Source organism: Opisthocomus hoazin, chromosome 8 (genome assembly GCF_030867145.1).
Source record: "Opisthocomus hoazin isolate bOpiHoa1 chromosome 8, bOpiHoa1.hap1, whole genome shotgun sequence".
Lineage (NCBI taxonomy): Eukaryota > Metazoa > Chordata > Aves > Opisthocomiformes > Opisthocomidae > Opisthocomus > Opisthocomus hoazin.
Genome location: NC_134421.1, coordinates 11,836,306 through 11,859,846, shown reverse-complemented (window position 1 = coordinate 11,859,846; position 23,541 = coordinate 11,836,306). Strand labels below are relative to the sequence as shown.

General features: G+C 40.9%; 2 protein-coding genes across 6 annotated transcripts in view; one reads left to right on the top strand and one right to left on the bottom strand.

Annotated features, from left to right (window-relative positions):
• HCFC2 (host cell factor C2) overlaps window positions 1-16,778 on the bottom strand; it is a 19,725-nt gene extending 2,947 nt beyond the window's left edge. Inside the window, exons 1-15 of one of the 2 annotated variants that reach the window (XM_075429395.1) lie at window positions 16,595-16,778; window positions 14,518-14,666; window positions 13,966-14,126; window positions 12,712-12,920; window positions 12,128-12,212; window positions 10,955-11,058; window positions 10,171-10,359; window positions 8,754-8,939; window positions 8,234-8,337; window positions 7,068-7,230; window positions 5,846-6,046; window positions 4,553-4,623; window positions 3,200-3,337; window positions 1,845-2,030; window positions 1,075-1,360 (exon numbers count right to left, since the gene is read on the bottom strand). In XM_075429395.1, the coding sequence (XP_075285510.1) occupies window positions 1,075-1,360; window positions 1,845-2,030; window positions 3,200-3,337; window positions 4,553-4,623; window positions 5,846-6,046; window positions 7,068-7,230; window positions 8,234-8,337; window positions 8,754-8,939; window positions 10,171-10,359; window positions 10,955-11,058; window positions 12,128-12,212; window positions 12,712-12,920; window positions 13,966-14,126; window positions 14,518-14,666; window positions 16,595-16,760 (2,398 nt within the window). In that variant the 5' untranslated portion in view covers window positions 16,761-16,778. Of the gene's footprint in view, window positions 1-7; window positions 1,361-1,844; window positions 2,031-3,199; window positions 3,338-4,552; window positions 4,624-5,845; window positions 6,047-7,067; window positions 7,231-8,233; window positions 8,338-8,753; window positions 8,940-10,170; window positions 10,360-10,954; window positions 11,059-12,127; window positions 12,213-12,711; window positions 12,921-13,965; window positions 14,127-14,517; window positions 14,667-16,594 lie in introns of those variants that run through there. The other variant, XM_075429394.1, reaches the window with a different exon arrangement.
• The window catches only part of GLT8D2 (glycosyltransferase 8 domain containing 2), a 19,731-nt gene continuing 12,873 nt past the window's right edge, over window positions 16,684-23,541 (top strand). The window contains exons 1-4 of one of the 4 annotated variants that reach the window (XM_075429398.1): window positions 16,722-16,805; window positions 18,306-19,418; window positions 21,377-21,421; window positions 22,843-22,938. In XM_075429398.1, the coding sequence (XP_075285513.1) occupies window positions 21,403-21,421; window positions 22,843-22,938 (115 nt within the window). In that variant the 5' untranslated portion in view covers window positions 16,722-16,805; window positions 18,306-19,418; window positions 21,377-21,402. Of the gene's footprint in view, window positions 16,806-17,668; window positions 19,419-21,376; window positions 21,422-22,842; window positions 22,939-23,541 lie in introns of those variants that run through there. The other 3 variants (XM_075429399.1, XM_009944297.2, XM_075429400.1) reach the window with 3 other exon arrangements.

Here is a 23,541-nt window from a genome sequence, read left to right as displayed (position 1 = left end):
CTGCAAAAAGAAGGGAGACAATGTTAAATGTTTCGTCATTTCACATCGTGTACGTGGTCAAACACTTTCAACCAACTACTGTTTCAGAGTTCTGGGATACAGATGGTGGTCAAAACCCTTGACAATTAAAGAGTTAAAACTGCATCGGCACACTAAACCTCACAGAAGACAACTTCTTCATTGCTGCTCTCCACCTTAGGAAAACATGTTAAAAAACAAGCAGCAATGTATTCAGCGGTTTGCTTTCAACCACGCCCTGTGGATCAGCCCACAAACGGAGAGGTCAGAGAAACCGACACAGCCGTCCATGGCTCCCTGAGGGGGTGGGAACGCTCCCTGCGCTCTGCCCTTCCTTCCTAACCTTCCTCCACACTCACAGGAGCTCTTGCTGAGCTAAGCCAGGTCCCAACTAGCTGAAAGCTATGCCAGAAAGGGGAAGGCGTGGGATGAGAGGAGAAGCCAGCAAAATGCCTCGTTTTGAGCCCCTGGCTTACTTAAAAGGTGAGCCTGAACTGACCTGGCTAAAAACTAGTATTTATTTTCAGTGGATCCATTCCCATCCCCAACTCATTGTGAATGTCTACAAATTCAAGTGTAGGGAGATGACAAAACCTCTTCTGGCTGTAATCGAGACTTTAAAGTGTCTATGCGTCTCAAAAATGCACCTTACATCACCTTATGAAAAATTTTTCTAATAAGGAGGGGAAAAAGATTGAAAAAAACTCTGATTACATCCATGCATGTAACTGCATTACTTCTTATTAGAATGAAAAACTTTTGAGCTGAAGTGAAGCTCCGGGAAATCTGAAGCTCACTAGGTTTTTATCATTTGAGGGACTGGGTCAGACTCAATAACCAGCATTTCAGTACTTGCTTGCCTTTGCTTGTGAAAATTTCTTTTAAAATGTTATGCCAAATTCAACAACTTTCTTAAAACTTCCGTAAGGAAGAAAACAACATTTCAAGAAGTTCACGTGCACTGCTGAGAAAAGTCTTGGTTCTAGAGACACCATACGCCGTTTTCTCCGCCACGGCTACAGCCCGTTTAAATGCTGCGCCTGACACTGACTTTACCTTGAAGCCATCGAACTTGCGTGGCTGGGCCGTATCCTCTCTCATTCTTTGCAGAAATTCTGAACACTATAGCAGGTCGGGAAGTGTAATCAACATGAGCATTGGAAAGCTGGGCAGCAGTCACTATACAGGATGTTTTAAGACCACAGTATATTCTCATAAACACAAGCTGACTTGGATTTTCCTGTAACTGTGTGGAACGGATTGCTAAGTAGGCAGAATATTCTAAAATATTTCCAGAGGGTGAAGCAGGAGGCTCCCAAGAAAGATGGATACAGTCTACACTCTGAAGAAAAAGGGAGAAAATGTGATAGTATGTAGGTAACCATTAGATACTCAAATATATATATATATATATACACATATTAAAAAAAATTATAAAAGTACAAAAAAACATCTAAAGATCATCTGAAAATTCTAACCTAACATCACTCTTTGGAGGTAAGGATGTTTTTTGACTTTTTTTTTTTTTAAAAGCATGGTAAATCCCTACAGATTTAAGGATGCAGAAAATCATGGGGAAATTGTCAAATGATTAAGATGTGTATCCAATAACACGATTATTAAGACTTAAAATAATTCTTTATAGCAAATTTCTTAAAGAATATTACATTGACCAGAATTAACCAAGTGACCATCTGACACTATTTTATATGACAATTTTAACTTGAAAAAACCCCAGCAACAAACCAACTAAGAACAAGAGTTCTGAAATTAAGCTTGTGACCAGAATTTTATATATCAGAACCAGAATTACCTATATTTCTCACCTTGGTGATTTTGACTGTTGAAGGAGCTCCAGGAAAACCTGGAATGCAAGTCTTGAATTCACTGATTTTGCTGAAAGGCCCAACACCACAGCCATTAATTGCAGCAACTCTGAACCTGTACACTGTGCCTGGAAAAAGATCCTGTTTCTTAAGTAATCTATAGTCTGGTACATCTGCGCTCTCCGTCTGAAAATAAAGCAACATTTGTGTTAATTTCTTAAATATTTTAAACACAATGAGCCTAAAAAAATACAAAGTACGTAGTGATAAACTGAGATTAATAAGTTTAATTGAAACTGAAAAATCTAACACGTTTGCACTTAAATCAGAATTTTAAAAAGGTTCTGACTGAGGCACTAGCTCACATGAAAACAGCTCATCTAATGTGCAATGTGAGACTACATCTCTAAAAAAAACCCAAAAAAAACAGGTAATCAAAATGTTTTTAAAGAAAAGTAGTGTAAGTTAGTAACAAATATGTTTCTAAAACATTATGTGCTACTGTCCATGTTTAAAATATGTACTGATGCATCCTTGAAACTTTCCATGGAACTATTTTCCTTCTGAATAACGTATAAGAAATTACAATCAATGTAAACACTGCAAAATGTACTACCCTCTTTAAAACTAAGATGTGCAATATTTACAGTGAAGTACTTTCAAAGAAATTGTTCTGTTCTGTTATTTCTCTCAAGAAAACATATACCCATCATTATTGTTTCTAGTTTGCTAGGACATCATTAATTTACACTTTCACCATCAAAACCGCAAGATTTTTGCAAGTTTCACACGTATAGCATTTTCATATATAAACCTACATGTGCAACAATATTAAGTTAGAGAAATGTGATACAAACCCCACTACAGTTCCGTATCTAGTCTTTTTGAACAGCCTAGCCTATGTCTTTTTAGGATCTTTAACAATTTGAAAGCAAAGATTCTGGAAACAGAGAAGAAACTTTGTTCAAAACATTTCAATGCTGTACTGAAATAACATATTAAAAAGTTATGGGTTTTTTTTAGTTTTTAAGAATTTTTACTGGTTAGAAAGTTCACTAAGTTCAAAATTCTTTCCTAAGGCTAGAAACAGAAATACAGAAAGAATTAGCAATAGCAAAATAAGACCTTCCATATTATCGTACAAAAACAACAGAAGGAAATTCATCTGGTTTAGGAAATAGTAAAAGGTGAACTACCTTTACCTCACAGTAAAAAAAGGTCACAAAATACAGAACTCCTATAAGCACCAGATCCTGCTGCAGTATCAGAAATCCCACATTTTATTGTCAACCATATGAGCAGCAGATTCCAAAATACATTTGTGCAAGTTATGTCAGAGAAGAATTAGCAGCTACCTTGTTAGAGATGCTCAGTGCTTCCTCTGGCAGCAAGTAGAACTGGCTCACCACAGCACTGTTGTTCTTAAAAATTCCAACATCATACCACTGTCGGTCTCTTGTTTTCACCGGTGCCATCTGCCTTTGTGGAGTTTTCTAGGATTTGAAGAACACGTTATGTAGACTACCCATACTTCAACATAACATAAAAAAATGTTAAGACTCTAGTAGATGCAAGAGACAACCACCTGTCATACCAGTGTTACTTATACTTCAAATGACTATGCACATATCATTAAAATGCTGTCCAAAACCACCTAGTATTTATACAGTGATTTAGACACAGTCCACCATTTAAAAAACACACAGCTGGGATGTCACCACTGACATTCTGGTTTAAACAGGAAAAGGGAAGAAGTTTAAAGCTGTAGAACTAGGTGTCTGTAGCAGCAGGTTGTGAGTTAATTTCACTCAGAGGTCAGTAAGTTCCACAGTGTGGTCTGACATCAGTAGCTCTACCTGGGATTCAGCTAACCTCAGCCCCTAACATGCTCTCTTTCAAGCCGCTGCTGAACTTGCTTGCAGTTGAGAACAGGGCCTCTTCATGGGGCAACGGTGGTGGAGGGCATGGGAACTGCTGACCCAGAAAGACAAACCGTCTTTCTTGTTTGTCTCCAGGCACCAGGGAAGGTGCCTGCATGCTCAGTGCGCCCGGCACCAACAGGCCATGATCCCTCTAGTATGGAAAAGGGGCACGGGTGGCAGATGCTCCTGGCAAAAGCACCCCAACCCTTCAGTAGCAGCTGCTTCTTCCCATCTTTAGCTCCTCTCTTTTGGTGGCCACAGCGGCACCCTGGTTTTGTGTATTAAGTTGTAAGCGGTGAAATAGGAAGCATTTACTTTTTCAGGCAGTATTTACAGCTTGCATAGCCAGTCCCCATCTCCTCTAGGGAAAAACATCAAGATGTCAGTTTAGTTACGCTTCAAACCTACAGATCAGCAGCCAACACTAGTCTTTTCTAACACATACTTCATTTTAAATTCAGTTGTGCATACAGAAGAACATTTTACATTTGCACATCATGCAGCAGAGAGACCATTCCACTGTGCCAGTTGATAAAAATGATTCAACAGCTGAAACACATACTTGGATCTCCTCCCAACTACACAACTGCTACTTAGACTCAAATCAAACCCACACAATGCAATTAGTTTTACAACAGAAATGTTCACCCCTGTATTATTCACTTCAAGCCCTGAATACACATTGCATTTCTTTCAGAGACATAATTAAAGGAAAATAGAAGAGCCCTTACAACTAATTAACAGAACAATAAATACACCAATTTGATTATACTTTTTCAGACTTACAGAGGAATGCGAATCATTTGTCTGTCCAGTACTGACCCTTGTCGAAGTCATGATACAAGCAGGTTCAGCAGCTAGAAACAAAAAGTTGTATTTAAAAAGCTTAAGTGATACAAAAAATTTACCAAAGTCCACAGAGCGTGAGAGTTGACCTCAATAGCCATTTACAAGTATTTGTTGCAAAAGTATGTCTCAGACTTCTTTTGCATGCAGTTCTATTTATAACACAACCAACCACTTCTGGCTTGTGTCACATTCACAGAACAATTCTAAGAGCCTGGCATTGCAGGCTGCTACAGATAATACAAAAAGAAGCCAGGACTCGAAAATCCTAAAAAGTGACAGAATTATGAAATCAATAGGAAATATTTGTGAACAAATAACCTAAATACCAGATTGAGGCATATATTGATGATACTGTATGAATAGTCTAAGCATGAAATCTTAATTTGAATGCATTGTTTCTGACACCAATACAGACTTCTGAACATGAGCAGTTAATCTTTAAACAATCCTAACAAATGGTGAAAAGAACATTTATTAAATTTAAAATGGAATCTTAAGAAAAAAAAAAGAAGGATAAATCAAACCACATAAGCACATGAGCAACACAAGGCAATATTAGTACTCTATACTTGTGTTTCTGGTTTTTGTTTTTAAAATACAGTACTGTTTGGTAAAAATTACACTACTCGCACAGCGCCAGTAAGAGAATACTGTTCTTTAGTTAACATTCAAAACAAGCACAGCCTGTTGATATTTGCAAAAAACAAAACCTGAAATACTACCAATATGCTTAAGTTTCCACGCTGCTGCTTATTTCGGCTATTTCAAGCAGACTGTGAAGAGGTCACCACAGTTGACTAGTGGTGAGCCAGCCACATCTGTTACAGAGGTTAATTGTTTAAAATCAAAACCATCTAAGGTTACTATTCGTAGTCTTCTGCTGACTAAATAAACAGACAACCACTGAATGAAAGCAAGTGTGCTATGGGCACCAAAACTGGCTGCCGCTGCTATTTAGAAAATGGGCTTCTGCAGAAATGAAGATTTAAAGGACTTTTCACTTACAAGAAACTAAGTGCTTTACAAACATATGTACAAAAGGAATGTCCTGATTTTAAAAGATGTTCCAATCACAGCAGAGATCATCCAGGCTGCCCAAGGTCCTCAATGCCCAAAGCCCTATCTCAATCCCATGTGCTAGCCAAGATGGGAATCCCACCACACTAGAGGAACTCTGATGGCCTTAGATATATATGGCTCAAAATACAGTATGTGAAACACATTTCAAACCTTCAGATTTTGAATTGAATGTTGTTAGTGAAGTTTCATCTTTAACAACTGCCCCATTTGTACTTGATGATTCAGTTTTAACAGCCTGCTGGGTTACCATAGTTTGTGTGCTGGAGACAGTACTGGATACAGAAGCATCGGGATTTACAGTTCGTTTGTCCAAGTCATGTAATTCACCTACATTTGCTGAAGTCTGAGGACCTTAAAATAAGAAAATATTAGCCAGAATTCAGTACTGATAACACCTAACAAATCTCAACTTGATCTAATGGCTTTAGTTTCATATAAAGCCAGAGTTTAGCTCAGATTTAGGTTAGAATAGATCTGATTATATTAATTGCTAATGCTTTCTTTAAGTATGTAACTTAACAAGAGTCTCTCTGCATAGTCATAAACAGATATATGTAAACAGTTCTATCAAAATGGCAAGTTCATTTGTTTTAAGCTTGCTATTCTATACCTATTTGGTTACGAAATGATTAATCTGGAAAAAAGTCCTAATATAAAGAGAAAGTATCCACAAAAATCAGTATCACGGATTTATGACAATCAACTTGAGATTAACCACTGTGGATGTCTGTTTCTCACTCAGCACTAAGATCTAAAATTTCCACACAATACTTAAATTACACTGTGAAGAAAATGAAAATCCAACAGCCTATAAATTACATGAAAGTCAAATATAAACAGATGAGGTGACTGAGCCTGGATTCACCACACTGAACTTAAGGCACTTCAGTGAAATGCCTAAATCAGTGCCTAGTCATCTTCTATTTCCTCTACATTCGGAGAGAAACATGCTCCTCTCTACGCTGCCTAAAATTTTACATCAGCTAATAGCTTTTCACTACTAACAGACAGAAGTAGTGTCAAAGAGAGCCTGGAGTTATCACCTTAGTGTTGTATAATGAATCTGGCCCTGTCAGTCTGTTCTTTCATGTTAAAAACAGCTATTTATGTTTAAAGAGACACATTTGCCATCATAATAATTAATATATTGAGACTATCACGTCCCTTGCAACACTTCAAACAACTTAAGATTTCATTTTTACTTGTATCTTCTAAAAATATGTACAGTAATAACTAGCACAAGTTGGGTTTTTTTAAACTACAAAGGCCTCTAAAAAAATTTCAAACTGCAAGACAGAAATAACTTTGTTTTATGTTTATGAGATTAATTTTAACTCTTTTTAATTCATTTCTAATTCTATAGTCATCTTACTTGAAGCACAAACAGGCAAAAGAGAAGGGGCATTTGATTCTTTGAATCCTGTAGCATCTGCATGGTTTTTCATAGTCTCCTGCGTAATCTTGTTTTCAGGTGCTGCAACCTTTTCTTTTCCTTCTACTTTTAATAATGAGTTGGATGAAAGGGAAACTTGCACCTAACCAAAACAACACATTTGTTAATGTTTAACTGCAAAGTTCAGAAATTTCGGTTGCAAACATGGCATGAAAATGACTGCTCAAAAACAGCAAACAAAAATCCTCCAACAGATCCCCCTAGGACTTCAAATTCAAACAAGAAACCAACCTCACAATCCACCTTATCTTAGCCATTATAAAACAAAGAGTCCAACTCTAAGCTGACTTGGAAGCGTCCCTGACACATACTAAATTTTATCTAAGAGTGAGCTCACATTCTTACGTTATTACATAGAAGCTCACTGATGCATATATTTAGTCTACTGGGGGGATCTGAGGGGATGAGAAAAATCAGTTACAGAGGCTTTCAACCTTTGCTTTCCTGGCACATACCTAAGATATTTCTACTGTCAGTAAAATTTATAGTGCATGTGTTTTCCACAAGAATACATTATGGATCCCATACAGACCTGAGACCTTACACAGTTAAGAACAGGTCTAAATTTTAAAAAATGTGATCCTTTAGCCAGAGTTTGTCCTCTCTCCTCCTTTCAAATTGGCAAATCAGTAGAACATGTAGCACTGCACAACCAGAACAGATAATAATTGGGCTTATACTGTAGTAGGAACCCACAACTAAGCAGACTACCATAATCACTACTAAAGGAGGAGTATGCCTTATCCTTTTTGCCTCCCATATTAATTTCACCATTTTAAGGATGAATAGTATTTCTACTGGTATCAGGCTCCCAGTTAGCATTCTGGAGATCAACACAGTTGCAGCCTCCTTTCTGCATTACCAGGAAGAGGACTTTAAAGACTGTCTGTCAATCATCAAAGTAAAAAGGATGTAAGAAAAACAGACACAACTACTTCAGCACGTGTCTTTTTTTTGTTTGATTTTGGGTTTTCTTCCAAGGCCTGAAAAGCATGCAGGAACGTCTAAAACTGAGAAAGTGTTCTGGCAGTTCTCTTGCTTCCCACACTACTTTACCACTTAGGCATTTTTCAGTTTACACTTACGTTATTAGGAATGACACTATTTGTTTGGCTGGGATGATCCAACTTCATTTCTGGATAAGGGACACTAGGCACTGATTGTGGACTCTGATGCAGAGAAGAGCCACCTTTCAGGTAAACAAAAGCAAATTCCAATCAGTTACATAAAACTTAACACTATATTTGTTGGAATCTATTCCAGTAAGCAAGAGGGAGACCCGAAGTTGCCTGAAGGAAGACTTGGTTGTAAGACTGGGATGAAACTGCATGGCCAAAGAGTGAGACAAAATCCCTTCCTCACCATTTCCTTTCTCGAATTGTGCCCAGCACTGTACAAATATGTTCATATTCAGATAGCTGGCCAAAACCGACAGAGACAAGTAAAGGTGAATTTCCCATAATAATGATGCACACATTTTGGGACTAACCAAAGAAATAGGCTCGCTCTCTCTCACAATTATGTTTTTTAAAACAAACTCATATTTATTACTTATGTCATCCTCTACCTTTGCACAAACATTAGTGTAATGTGATCTGCTACTACCTTGTGAACTCAGTGCTGCTGTCTCAGGAACCCCAGTACCAGGTATTCCAGCCACTGATGGCACTGGTGAATCAGCGTGTAATTGAAGAAGATATCCTTCAACTGTAGGTACTTCATCCCATTTCACTTGAAAAGAGTTGGTTGTAGCTCTAATCAGCTGTACCTGTGATGGTGCTGGAGGTCTCTCTACAAGAAACCAATAAAACACAGATTGAATGTTTGAAATTACCCTCCTTTATCATTTTAAGAAATATCTATATAATGTAAGCAAACTCAATGGTTTTTCACTTAGGTATAATATATACCGGATTCAACAAGAAGCAGCTGGCAAAGGTGGCAAGTCAAGTCAGAAAATTATAAAGTGCCATTCTGGAGTGTTCAAAAACGCTGAAGTTTTGACTCTGTGTTTTAATGGTTCTTCTGCTGCCAGTTAGTATTTGGGTTGTATATACACCATCACCGGGTTTACAGAGGTAAGAGATCCTTATCCTTTCCTAAAAGGCTGCACGCAGCTCTCTGGCTCCTAAAGCCTTACGTATTCCTGGAACAGATTCACAGAAGATTGTGCTTCCCTCTTGCTTGCTCCCTGTAGCTAAAGAGAGCTTCCCCTCAAACTTCTTCTGCAGAGGCTGAAGCCTAGGCATGATTCAATGCCAATGACCTGCTCCTCTCCCTTGCCTTGATGCCTGACTAGGCTGCACTCTCCAGCACATCCCTCCCCTGCTACCGTTTTTTACCTTCTGACCTTTCTGAAGGGGAAAAAAAAAAAAGAAAAAAAGAAAAAAAAATGCGATCTCCTGAATGTTTCACAGTCTCCGGTAACCATTCTCAGGCTTCCGCTTGAGTGGGCAACTCCCTCCCAAAAATGCTATACTAGTTCCCCCTCTCCCAATACCAGCTCAGCGTCCTGCCATCAAGCCAGCGACTAAGGAGTGATTAGTGCTCCAGAACTCCCTTCAGCTCCAAGAACAATGTGGTCCTTTCTCAGATTAAACAGCATCTTGTTGCAGTCCAAGAGATGAACAAGCAGCAGCAGCAACAATACCAAGAGAAGGAGGGGTTTGATAAAAAAGAGTAAGTAGCAGCAGAAAAGATCACTAAGAAGAGAGGCCAGGAACCCCGAGTTTAGGTAAACCCCTTTAGCACCTTGTATCTACTGACTATGGCATGCAATGCAGGACCTAGCCACAGAGTTCTTTCAGAGGCTTTAAACAAGCCTTGCTATTTTTTTCAGCTTAAGTTATAGCTGTAGCCTTCAAACAATAAACAGTGAACTGTGGTTTATTTAAATAAGCTTTAAAATGTAACCAATCTTTGAGTTTGTTACAGCTTTAGATGTTCTGATCATCAATGATGCCAGCTTCCCACATGTTAATAAAACATGGAACATAGTACAAGTCTCTTATTTCTGACTCACCAGTATCAAGGTACCAAAGATCTTTGCAGCAGACTTGATTGTTCCAAGCTTTTCTGTAACCATCTCTACCACTCCAGATATACAGACGAGTGCCAACCGCTACAGCACAGTGTCCTGCTCTCGGCCCTGGTAACAAGTTACTTTTGTCCTCCTGGCAATCTGAGATCAGACCTATCCATTCTGTGGTATCTAGTAAACGAAACTCAAAAAATTTAGTTTCTAGATGTTTTCCAAAACAAGCAACACAGATGTTAATATATTTAACTACTCAGAGAAAATGAAAATAAATCACCTCTGGTTTTTCTAGACAACTGCATTTAAATTTGCAATATTACAAAGAGAAAGTCACTTTCCAACTACTTTGCAAGATGTGATCAATTAACACAGGATGAATTTTCTGACCCCTGGATGTGTGTCTCAGGCAAATACAACATCAGAAGTTGAGGAGTCAGGGATAGTACTATTACACTTAGAAAAAACTCATTTCAGGATCTGTCTCTCGTGTTCTTCTATAAATGAAGCAGGAGTATTTGTATTACTTAGTATTAAAGTTGTATTAACAACAATTTGCATCAGCAAGCCTGCTGAATGTTTAAAGAAAAATAATAATAATAAATAACTTCCTTCTCAAGAAAGATGTAAAAAACCTGGCATCTTCTTTAGTCAGCCAAGGTTACAACTGTGTATCCTGAAACTTTTCTCAGGGTATTCAAATTACTTATTCTACTCTGCTAAGAAAGTAGTAATTCAAAATGCCCTCTCCCAGAAAGGCAGAAACACTAACCCAAATTAAGATAAGAAAATGAACCGGTACATTTCCATTCACCATCATGAGCAGAAATTTCACCTCCTGCTGACTGTGGAACCCATCCACCAAAAACATACATTCTGAAATACAGGAAAAGAGGGAAGAGGGAAAAAGAAAAGAAAAGCCAATTAACATCCAGAACTGCTGCATGTGCTCTCTCAAACTAGGACAAAACAGAAAATATCCAGTGCCTTACAGCTCTGGTTGTACAGCAGAATTTATTTGTGTCCACTCTCTTTAGAAAGTATTGTTGCAGACATCTACCTTCTGAAATTTTTGAGTAAGTTAACTGATCAAAAAAAAACCAACCCAAACTCCTCAAACAACTTCCCAGAAACAGAAGTTAATACAGTATCTTTTTACAAACTACCAAACTGCTACTACTCTCCAAAAATCACACATTCACGCAGAATTTCTACAACCCTTTACTGCAGACCTCTCAATAAACCATTCTAAAATTAGAAGACCAGTATCTAAGTCAGATATCAAAATTTAAAAACATAAGGTAAGGTACAAACTAATAACATTTTAAGTATATAATAAAAAGCTAAGTTGTTGGATCACAACATACAAGTCTTTCACACTTCTTGCCCCTCTTGCCTCTCTCTCCGCACACCAGCTTCTAAACTGATGTAAAATGGACTGAAACCTATGTTTAACAGTCCATTTGATCAATGCCATCTGCCAAAACAAACCATATTGGCAAGACGCAAAGTAATGAGGAACAGACTATAGAAAAACTGGCCCACAAAAACGTGGAATGGTTTTGCCTAGAACTAGTTCTGATCTTTGGGCAGTTCCTTTGCATAGCAAGTTCACTGTATCACAGACACAGAGGCACTCAAGTTGGCCCCTGACAGAGCCAGCTCAGGTCCAGCTGAGACCACCCCAGAAGGCACAAAGGTGCCTTCAGAAACCTGGAAAGCTGCTTGTGGGTTGGGCAGATTGTCCTGCTAGATGGAAACACTGACAGTTTGATATTCTCAAATTAACAATGGTACTTTTTGAGTTCCACTGAGGCAGGATAATAGAATCAGGAAAGTACTCTACAGGGCTTATACTGGTTTATACTGAGCAGTAGTGGATAAGCATCATCATTCTCCTACTACGTGTACCTTTCTAGAGTTGAGCTTTTAACAACAGACATACTTGTTTCCTATTACATTGGCCGTATGGAGACTGCGAGGAAGTGGTACTGTCCCTTTAGTTTCTGGTCTTGACCAGGTCATAGTTTCTGAAAGAAAAAGAATAAAAACCCTCAAACAACCTGTTACTGAGTATTTCACTACCTGGATTTTAGGAAGGAACATACCTCTAACATTGAACGAAACAACATTTCACCTTTTTAAGATGGCCAATTTAAGAAAGAAGGTGCAATTACAAGCACTTATAGCTTCTTCTAAAAGTCACAGGAAACACTGACAAACTAATTGTTTACCAGTTTATCAAACAGATATAGTATGGTTTCATTATGGTTATTCAGCTTGGTTATCACAGCGGCAGCCTTTAAAGCACTCCAAGTAAACAATCTCACAGTGTAACCAAAATCAATGAGGATAATCTATGCAAACAATGCTGCACCTATTTAATTCAAAAAATTACATAATGTTAACACTACGGTGTAAGTCCCTACAACATCTGCACCATACCATGCCATTAATCATTATGTACTGTAATTTTTCCTCTTAGCCAGTAAGGCCCCTGCACCGACTTCTACCAGCAAATCAACTCACCTATGTCAAGTTCCCAGAGATCATTAAGCCGACAGCCACACATCCCTCCAAAAATATATATCTTTGGACTTCCCAAATCTTTTCTGCAGTATACGATGGCTGTGTGAGATTCTCGGGGAGACGGCAAGATCCCTTTGGTCACAGGAATACTCCAGCCGACAACGCCAGAACCGTGTTGCAGCTCCAGTTCATAGAAATCGTTCAAATATCTAGGGTATTAGCATCAAAGTATGAAAAAATCACTTCTAAGCAAGATTACACGTGAGCTTTAAACCCTGAGCACTTCCAAGCATTACAGACTTCCGTCTTGGGGAGTGTAGCATTTTAAAATCTCAAAACATTTGATGGCATTGTGGACAGTAACAGAACTGAATGCATTTAAAACCAAAAAATGAACTATTATAACTTGTTGCCTCTAAGGAAACATGCTTACGTATCATATTTGATACACTATATCACATGAAAGAAATATTCAAAATCAGTAAACAACATTCATAGCAGAAATTAGTATGGACAAACTTGGAATAAACTGCAAAGTTGTGAACAATACACAATGATGTGGGACAGTAGAGATGAATTTTTGCAACTCTAGGGCAACAAAGGGGAAAAGAAGCTGCTTCTTTTCTGATGTCTTCAGGCTGGCAAACAATTAGCCATTTGTTCTGAATCTATCGACAAGTTATTTTCAGATAATGGTCTTTGAATCTTGGCATTCACACCAGATACCTCGTGTTTACTGAGCTTAAAACTGCCGGTTTATCGTTCAGGGGATATAAGCACTCTGAACTGCAGAACCTGTCAATATAAAGCTTCAGCACTATAGCACCATTTGCCAATAATAAAGGCAACTTCAGCTGTTACTTTAAAAAATTTCCAGTTGAATTTGTAACTGTTTTCCACAGCATTACAGAGGAAACTTCCATTGTGAATTCCGTGATGACTCATGAGACTTTGCTGACTTAAGTAATTCTAACAAACAAGCCATTCTTAAAAACATCACCCAAAATACCAGGAATAATACCCAAGTCTACTCAGCTTTCCCTCCACAAGTGTTAGAGCTGTCAGTGAGCGTTACATATTGTGCGATTAGCAGAAGAAACATTTAAGCTTCTTAGCATGTAACCGCTCCACTGCACAAATACTCAGATGTGAGTACTCGGTACTCAGGAGAGCCTCCCTTGAACGCTCCTCTTCAAAGTTTTGTATCTAGTAATTTATTGTTAAAGACGTTGATTTCAAACCAAATCAGCATACCTGGGAACGTTATTATTTGAATCCTCACTTTCATTTGCCAGGCCACCAAATAAATAGCACTTGTTACCATATAAAGAAAAGCTGTGGCCAAGTCGAGGACAAGGTGGTGATCCAGTGGAAGGAGCTTGAGGTTTTACTTTTTTCCAGAGCCATCGACTTGCCTTAAAGACAAGAAAAATACATTCAGAAATATCTTCATTTATAGTCATTCACAGTCAACAGAGTTCAGATAATATTAATACTCATATTTTCAGATTTATTTTTAAGAGAAACCTGGGCTTTTCTTAGGACATACATTAAAAGTGACACTTAAGAACTAACTTTCACAACACATTAAATATTTTATACTTTATTTAGACTAGATGGAAGTCTCTTTTTCAAAGCTATTTAGATTTTCGCCATCTTCAGAATCTATTTAAAAAGTTTATTCTCACTGGAGCAGAGCAAAGCTCATCTAACCTTCCTCTGCAGTCGGTAACAGAAAATGTGTTTGTTCATAAATAGATAAATCACACAGTCCTCCAAAGTGAAGGATCTTCATACATTTCCTACCTGCAATTCATATATATCATTACTGTATCTTCCATATTCAACCATTCCTCCAAAAACTAGTATTCTGGTACCATCACAAACAAATCCATGTGCTGCACAGCCTGGAGGAATATCTCCCCTTACAGCAGGAAGAAACCACTGATTTGTAACTACAGCAGAGGGGAAAAAAGAAAAAAAAAAAGAGATTTCAAACACTGAGAAGGAAAGCGTATTTTTAAACGCCTCAGCTTTCGAAAGAATTACCTTTTACCTGTAGATAACTGTGAACAAGCTGTTTGTTTAACACTGTTTTAATTGAACTAAAACTTTATTTTTTTTTACAAAAAGAAAAGCAAACCCGTCTATCAAACCAATGTTACTCAATATATGAATGAGCACGAGGTCACTGTAACTAAGTCAGCTACCAAGGGTCACTCAGCAATTTAACAGACTTGCCAAAAAAAAGAGGCTAATGAGGAACGTAAGTCAAGTTCCACACAAAAGAGATAACTATGCTAACTCAGAGGGAGCTAGCCCTAGGAACAGAATTATTAGAGCTACAGCAGCACGGCAGTGTGCCTGGACTTAACAGCCCTACTGAAAAACTAATTACACTGTTCTGGGACCAGTGTTAATATCTCCAGAGCACTGCACTGATACATGTGAGAGGAGAGGCACAGAGGCAAGAAACAGCAACTGAGACTGCCTGATCCAGCAGTAGCATACTGGCGTTTAAAGTGTTCTGGAACAAAAGAGTTATACGAGATGTTGTCTCCTTTGTCCGAAGCTTTTTTCATAAGCACAAAGAGGAAAAGTGTGAAATTAGAAGCCTGCAGTGAATGTTGCTGCAGGGGATTAAGATGCCCTTGCTGTGTGCCAGCTCCTCGGAAGTCATCATACTCGTAGCAAGAACAACGGATGACATCGCAAACTCAGGCAGCCCAGGTCACAACCCTGCATCTTAGCCCCCAGAGAAGAAAAGGTCAGTTCAGGCCAAACACTCCTCTGGGAACTGGAACAACCGAGTAACGATCCTTTTCATCACTGCCGCAAAGGGGAAACATGTTTAGCAGAAGGTCTGGACAGAAAAATTAAAAAAACTACATTAAGGCTCACTCAACAGGCACTCATCAGAACCTCCGGTCTGACAGACAGTATAGCTGCACTATCTAAAAGCTTTCCTTAGATTAGGCAACAAAACAGAAATGTTAAGAGATTCTTTTTTTCTGCTCCAAAAAACGTGACTGAGTACAGCAGATCTTTAAGCTACCATGGAAAAACCCGCTAGGAAGAATTCTAACAGTAAGCATCTTCCTCTTCATAAACTGCCTCCAAAACACGTTTGTGCCCCCACATTTTATCTCAAAAACACTCAGCAAAAATGCCATCACCTTTTTTTTTTTTTTTTTGGGGGGGGGGGGGCGATACGATAAGGTTAGTTTTTTAATTATTCTTAACAGTTGGCAAGTAAAAAGTCTAGCTAACACGCTCTCACCAGCAGCCAGCGCCGGGAGTCGCCTCACTGCCCCGTCCCAGCCCAAGCTCTAAAACGACACGCGAGCTTTCCAGCCTCCGGCAGCATCCCGCGCAGCGACTGCTGAGGCGTCTGCTCCTCCCCGAGTAAAACCCGTCCGGGGCAGCTTCCTGCTTGGAAAGGCTCCCAGCGCCAACGCGTTCGCTTTTCCAACCCAGAGCCCTATTTCAGTGCGCTGGGCTCCCCTCAGCTGCCACCAGAGGGAAGAGGGGGGGATCTGGACACTGGAGGGGGCTGACCCAGGCCGCAGCCACCCAGCCGAGACCCGACAGGACGGGCCCCGCCACCCCGGGGCGAGCGAGCGGCTGGGGAAACACCACGGGCGCGGAAAGAGATTTTCCAGGCTGCTTTCCCCCCGGGAGCCGCCTTAACTCCACCACCCCCTCGCCCAGGCCCGCCTCCCGCTCCGCTCCCCCCCCCAGCTCGGCTCCAGGCGGCTTCTCAGCCCGCCCACCGCCCCCTCCCAGCCCAGCCCCGCTGCGAGGAGGCCGGTGCCACCGGCAGCTACGGACATGACAGCCCCGCCGCCGCCTTACAGCCCCCGGGCGGCCCCGCCCCGCGCACCCGTGTTGTAGACGTGCAGCTCGTCGGCGATGCCCTCGTTGCCGCCCCCGAAGATGATGACCAGCTCGCGGATGGCGACCGCTCGGTGCCCGTGGCGGGAGCGCGGCACCGGCCCCGTGAATGAAGACACCCGCCTCCAGCTCAGCCCAGCGGCGGCCGCCGCCATCTTACCGCCGCTCCCACAATGCGCCGCTCCGCGCCACCGGGGGGGGTGGGTAGCCGGGGCGCGGCGGGGCGCCGGCGCGGGTCACGTGATGGGGGCGGGGCGGGCGCCGTCCTCCCTGAGGCGGCGGGGGGTGGCGGCGATCGCCTCGGCGGAGGGGCGCGGCCAGGGATCCGCGTCTCGTCCCCGGCCAGGGTGGGGACTCGCAGGTCGCCGTGTGGGCGGCCCCAGGCGCACACGCCGGGCCGTGCCGCGGACGCTTTCTCTGCGCGGTTCCCTCTGCCCCTCAGGAGCACCCACCCCCCCCCCCCCTCCGGGCTCGGCCTTGCTTCGGCGGGAGGTCTGTCAGGGTGCCCGGGGGAGGCAGGCCTGCCCGCACCGCACCGCGCCCGCCGGGCCTGCTGCCTCGCCGCGGGTGTGGCCTGTGCCGCTCCCCTTTGGGCACCCGGCTCAGCCTTCATAGAATCATCGAATAGTTTGGGTTGGAAGGGACCTTAAAGATCATCTGATTCCAACCCTCCCGCCATGGGCAGGGGCACCTTCCTCTAGTCCAGGTTGCTCAGAGCTCCATCCAACCTGGCCTTGGACACTGCCAGGGAGGGGGTGTCCACAGCTTCTCTGGGCAACTTGTGCCAGTGCCTCACCACCCTCATGGTGAAGAATTTCTTCCCAATACCTAATCTAAATCTGCCCTCTTTTAGTTTACAGCCATTCCCCCTTGTCCTATCACTGCACACCCTTGTGAAAAGCCCCTCTCCATCTTTCCTGTAGGCCCCTTCAGGTACTGGAAGGCTGCTATAAGGTCACCCCGGAGCCTTCTCTTCCCAACTCTCTCAGCCTGTCCTCATAGGATAGGTGTTCCAGCCCTCTGCTTCTCTTTGTGGCCCTCCTCTGGACCTGCTCCAACAGGTCCATGTCCTTCTTATGTTGGGGGCTCCAGAGCTGGACACAGTACTCCAGCTGGGGTCTCACAAGAGCGAAGTAAAGGGGCAGAATCACCTCTGTTGGAAATGCGTGGCAGCTGGGTTTTTTTGTTAGCTTGCCAGTGACAGGCGAGGTACGCTGCCTGCGAAGTATGGAACTGAGAAAGAAATGAGTTGCTCCTTAAGCACTGCAGGCTGAGATGAGAAACCGAGGTTTCAGTTCTGCAGCTAATGCTGGGTGATCTGAGTAAGCCCGAAGCCCTAATCTACAGAGCAGAAGTTGCTCTCTTTCCTGTGTGAGGGAGGTGTTAACTGAGAATATAAACACCTGAGGCTGAGGGAAACCTGGAGAAGGTGCTGGGGGGTTGCCAGTGCTCCAGGGGTTGCTGGTAGGTGAAGCAGATGTTGCCGGTGCTGCAGGCTCATACAGCTCCGTGTGTCTTGGGGCTATTCAGGACGCACACAGAAATGGAAGTGAGATGAACAAAACGTGGGTGGATTTTGATGAACGTGAGCTTAATACAACTTAAAAAATACTGTCGTACAGAAAAAATAGTAATAGTTGTGGCCATCTACGTGAAGTACATAACTATGTAAAATCTTTGTTTATTTTTCCTTCAAGCAGCTCCGCAAAAGATGGATTTCTGTACAAAATCAGACACAGATAACACAGTTTTGGCATGTTTGAGACACTGTTGCAGACCCACATTTTCATTTCCTGCAAATAGAACAACAATCTTCACTTAAAACACAATTTTTAAGACCTTGACTGAATACTACTTGTAAGTTTCGCACTGTCTCGTGCTAAAAATACAAAAAATAGTTTGGAAATGAATATTGTTATTCCTTTCAGTACTCGTGAAAATCTTGCAACAACAGTTTTTTATCATATAGGAGGGAGGTTCCTAGAAGGGAGTGAGAGAATAAGAATGAAAGAGGTAATGTAGAAATAAGACTGTAAAAGCTTTACAGGAGAGCTTAGGAGGCAGAGTATGAACATGTATTGGTTACCTTGATCTAAGGTCCCTTTGAATCCAAACCAAACCTGTGAATTCAGATTCTCTTAACTGCTCAAAGATTTGGAAAAAAAGTGGTTCAAATCAAAATGCATGTTCAGAGTTGAATTTTGCAAGTTTCCCTTAGCTTTCGACTCACAAGAACTCTGCAAACAGACACTGGGAAAACTTTGGCTTTCAGTTTGACTTTGGCATGTTGTTTGGCTCTTGCACACTAGTTATCTGTTCACATTTACCATAAATAATGACTAGCCTGCAAACAGACTGTTGAAGTAACTTCTAGAAGAGTTTGTTTCCTTCTCTTTCCCCCAACCCCTTAAGACTTTTTGTCTTACGGGATTTGTTTGCAATCTGCTAGCTGAAGCTCTGAGGCAAGTCTGCCAGATCTGGGGCTGCATCATCATCGTGAACATCTGGAAGTGGTTTATAGGCTCTCATTCCTCCAGTGCTGTGTCTGGACTCTGTGCTATTCCTCAGCAGCAGAGAAAGAAAAGAAAAACAGCACAACTCCAAAGTAAACTTTGAAGAGTTTGAAAAAGGAATTGAATCTTAAAACTGTACTGTGCCCTGTAAGGCCCTTGTGTGGGGGACTTCAAAGGAGGATGATGGTCAAGGAAGCTTTGGCAAGAGTGCTTACAGCTGGGGGCTATCTAGGATCCAAGTAAATAGCTCTACAGCTCTTCAGGAGAGAGGAGTCCCGAATACTGTGCTGCTTTGAAGAGGTAAAAAGACTAATTAAGCAGGAAATATCTGAGCAGTAATGTCACTGTTTCTGAGCTTTCCCTTCTGTAGCCCCTCATTTTGTTACAGGATTTGGCAACTGAGTGAGGGAGTGCCAGGTTCCAGGAACTAATGTCTACATTCAGGAAAACATGAGTAAATATTTGCAGGGGAACAAATACTTCTCTCTTTGCTTAAAAATCAGTGGGTAGTGAATCTGAGTTTCTGAGGCTTAGGATGCTGTAGTTTTAGAGCTCAAACGTGTATGAGAGTCTGTCTGAGTTTGGATTTTAAAATTTAAATATGGTTCAGTTCATGTTGATTTAATAATTTCTGAAGGTGCCATGAAGCTGTGGCTATCCAACTTTTGTCTTGCAGGGATCATCAATATTGTTTGTGATTATCATTACAAAATGTTACCTAAAAGATAGTAGTCAGCTCTGTGGATATCAGTGGAAGATTGTGATTTCCTAAAGCGGGTTAGAAAGTTACTCCAGCAGTGTAGGGGGTTCTGTTGTCTCTCTGCTTATCTAAACAAGTAAACTTTTTAAATGGATGACAAGACAATACTTGTGTGTAATGCGTGAGAGAAAGGCTTTCTCAGCAGTGGTTTTTTTTTTGACTGATAAGTTTGTTTTCCTCTCTGTGTAAATTAATGCCACATGAAGAGAGTGCGCTGCTGGAATGTAGATAAGTACTGCAGATGTGAAAGGACTTTCAGAAACACTCCTCTCTCACTACGATTTAGTCATCTGGTGGGACCTAAATACATGCGAATATAAGTGGTTTGTAAACAAAACTACATCTTAGCTTTTTTTAGGTTTTTATTGTCATTTAACTTGTTGGTCAAAGTAGACTAATTTAGGATGCCGCCTGAACTTGAGCGTTAACCAATGAGAGGCGGTCAGTTTTGTGACTCAGGTTTCAAGAATTCTTGCTGTTCCGTCTGCCTTCTCAAGCAGGCAGAATAAACTTCATTTTTATGTGTGCATAGAAACCATCAGTGTACCCTTATCTATGCTGTAATGTGTCCGTTTCTGTATGTAGGGAAGCAGGAAAAATTGGCTTCTGTCCTGCATACAGCTACCATAGTGTAAGGGTTAGATCACATAGTTGTATTTTCCCCTTCCCCCTCCCCAACTTCTGATGCTGTTTTTTACTCTTGGGTTTTTTTTTTTGTGTGTGTGTTTGTTTTCATAAATAGTAGTTTTGGGTCCAGAATTCAAATGAATGTTGTTTTTCCATTAATCCTGTATTTTAGGGATTATGTTCTGTCTTCTTGGGCATAAAGCTGTGGCTACTCTTGAGCCTGGTTTAGAAGTACAGTTTTAGGGAAGGCTACCTCATTTTCTTCAGCATCACAGATTATGTGCTTAGATACAAGCCACACTGCGCACAAAATCCCCCCTTACTGTTAATGGAAGGATGCTGCTTTTAAAAATATTTTCACTATTGCTCTGAAAGTTTCTGAGAGTCTGAAAGACGCTGCTGCAGTATAAGATCCCCATACGTTTGGGAACGTCCTCCAGCAAGAGAGAAGTATTTGTGATTCTTATTATGTTTTAGGTGAGATCAGAGATAAAAGTAAATGTATTAACAGATTGCATCAGTGGGTGTTTTAATACTTCTTTGCACATGACTTTAAAATGTGTTTAAAAATCTTAGTTATTACTGATGTAGGTGATTGGATGGAATTTATTAAAATGCTGTTCTTTTCAACCTATTAGTAGTTTAAATTAAAATATGTAATAGTTCCAGCCCAGAATATTAGTTATTGGTTCCAAAAAAAGTTATTTACAAAGATAGAGTTCAGTTTTACTTTTACCAGGTCAACAGTGAAATTTGATGATGCAAAACCTTGTTCCTGAAATAACTAACTTGTATTCACTGTTGGTACTCATTATTTATGTCTCCTTTTTTTTTTTTCTTAACTTATTTTTTAATTTTTATTTTACAACAGATCACAGTTCTCACCGAACAGGACACATGGCTCTTTTAAAGAAAAGTAAGAGAGATTAAAAACATATGAAATGTGTATTTTTAAAAGACAGGAATGTCACATGTAATTTCCCATGCGACCGTTGCCACAGTTAGATGCAAATTTATAGTCCTAGTTTTGCTAAATTATGATTAACTTTAAGTATACAACTAAGCCTTTCCTGTTAACTAAGTCATATAAGCATGGTCATAAATCCCATTAATTTAAAATTACTCACTGCTTTACTGCATGAGACTGGGGGTCTGGAATTTCGACTAAGAGTGCAGGTAGCTGCTGGTTTCATGTGAATTGTGCCTAGAGCACTGAACCTGGCTTTTTTACAGAACTCTGCACGTTGATGCTGTTCATACTTATAATTGAGGCGTGACCCCAAGAAATTGGGGTTCTTATCAGCTGTTAGGGTCAGTGACTGAAAATGGACCAGTGTATGCTTTCAGTTATACACACAAAATTTCTCTGAAGTCAATGGGCTGTCTCCTGAGCTGGTTTAAATTAGTGCAGGTTCAGTGACATATGTTTATCAATTTCAGTTTATTCTCATGCCCAGTTCTGGCCAGTTGGCCCTTTTGTTTGAAATGGTTCAAAACTCTGTTCCCTTAGCTCTTTTGTACACCTTAAATACCTTTTATGGTGGTGCAAAAGTAACAAAGTAGTCCAGTACAAAGAACTCCCATCATCAAAGTAACTGTTGATGATAGCAATGTGTTCCTTCCCTGTTGCACTCCCTGAACTCTCCTGCTGCCTGCTGGTGGTTGATGTTGAATAGATTAAGCAGGTAGGAGCTGCAAATCAGAATACACAGTAAGGTCTTTGCTGTTGCATGCTTTCTTTTGATTTTACTAATTAGAGTACCTGTGTCAAAATGTTTATGTATTTTCAAATATTTTGGAACATTTCTGGTTTCAGTAGCATGCTGGGGTTCTTTTTATAGAATTTTTAGAGTTTTGATCAAATACACTTTGAAGAGCTGCATTGAAATTGAAAAAAATTTCTCCTGTGTTTGAAATTTTATCAGGGGAGTGTGAGAGAAGGAAAGGGCTTGGTAAAAATAATTAACTCATGAAGTCTTGTGATGCTAAACAGACAATAAACTAGTTGAGAAAAGAAAGTTGCAGGCTCTTAGTAAAATTCAGAAACGTGACTTTCCTAGTATGGATAACCCATATGTATTGGCAGTTTAATGATTTAGTGAGCAAATTATCCATAAAAATCAGATAGCTGGAGATCATTGTAACAGGGAAGAGATACTGTTATCTTTTTGACATAATATTTTTAGCTTGATCAAATAGCAAGAGGAATGACAATTCGATAAACACAGTACATATCATAACCTGTATTTGCTGGTTGCAAATTGGATTTTTTTTTTAAAAAAAAGGTACTTAAGCGATTAGCTCTTAATTGTTAACAAATTTTCCCTTTTGTTTCAGTTAACCAGATCTTACTGTTACTTCTTATCTTAACTGTGTGTGCCATTCTGTATAACAAAGTTCATCAAGTGCCATCTTCATTAAAGAATGAAACAGGTAAATGACTTGTACTTCTGTTTCATTTATCTTCCATTCATCTTTTCATATATCTTTCATTCATCTTCCCCTCTACTCTGCCCTAGTGAGGCCCCATCTGCAGTACTCTGTCCAGTTCTGGGCTCCCCAGTTCAAGAAAGATGAGGAGCTACTGGAGAGAGTCCAGCGGAGGGCTACGAGGATGGTGAGGGGACTGGAGCATCTCTCCTATGAGGAGAGGCTGAGGGAGCTGGGCTTGTTCAGCCTGAAGAAGAGAAGGCTGCGAGGGGACCTAATAAATGCTTATAAATATCTGAAGGGTGGGTGTCAGGAGGATGGGGCCAAACTCTTTTCAGTGGTGCCCAGCGACAGGACAAGGGGCAACGGGCACAAACTGAAGCAGAGGAAGTTCCGTCTGAACATGAGGAAGAACTTCTTCCCTCTGAGGGTGACAGAGCCCTGGACCAGGCTGCCCAGGGAGGTTGTGGAGTCTCCTTCTCTGGAGATATTCAAGACCCGCCCGGACAAGGTCCTCTACAGCCTACTGTAAGTGACCCTGCTTCGGCAGGAGGGTTGGACTAGATGACCCACAGAGGTCCCTTCCAACCCCTACCATTCTGTGAT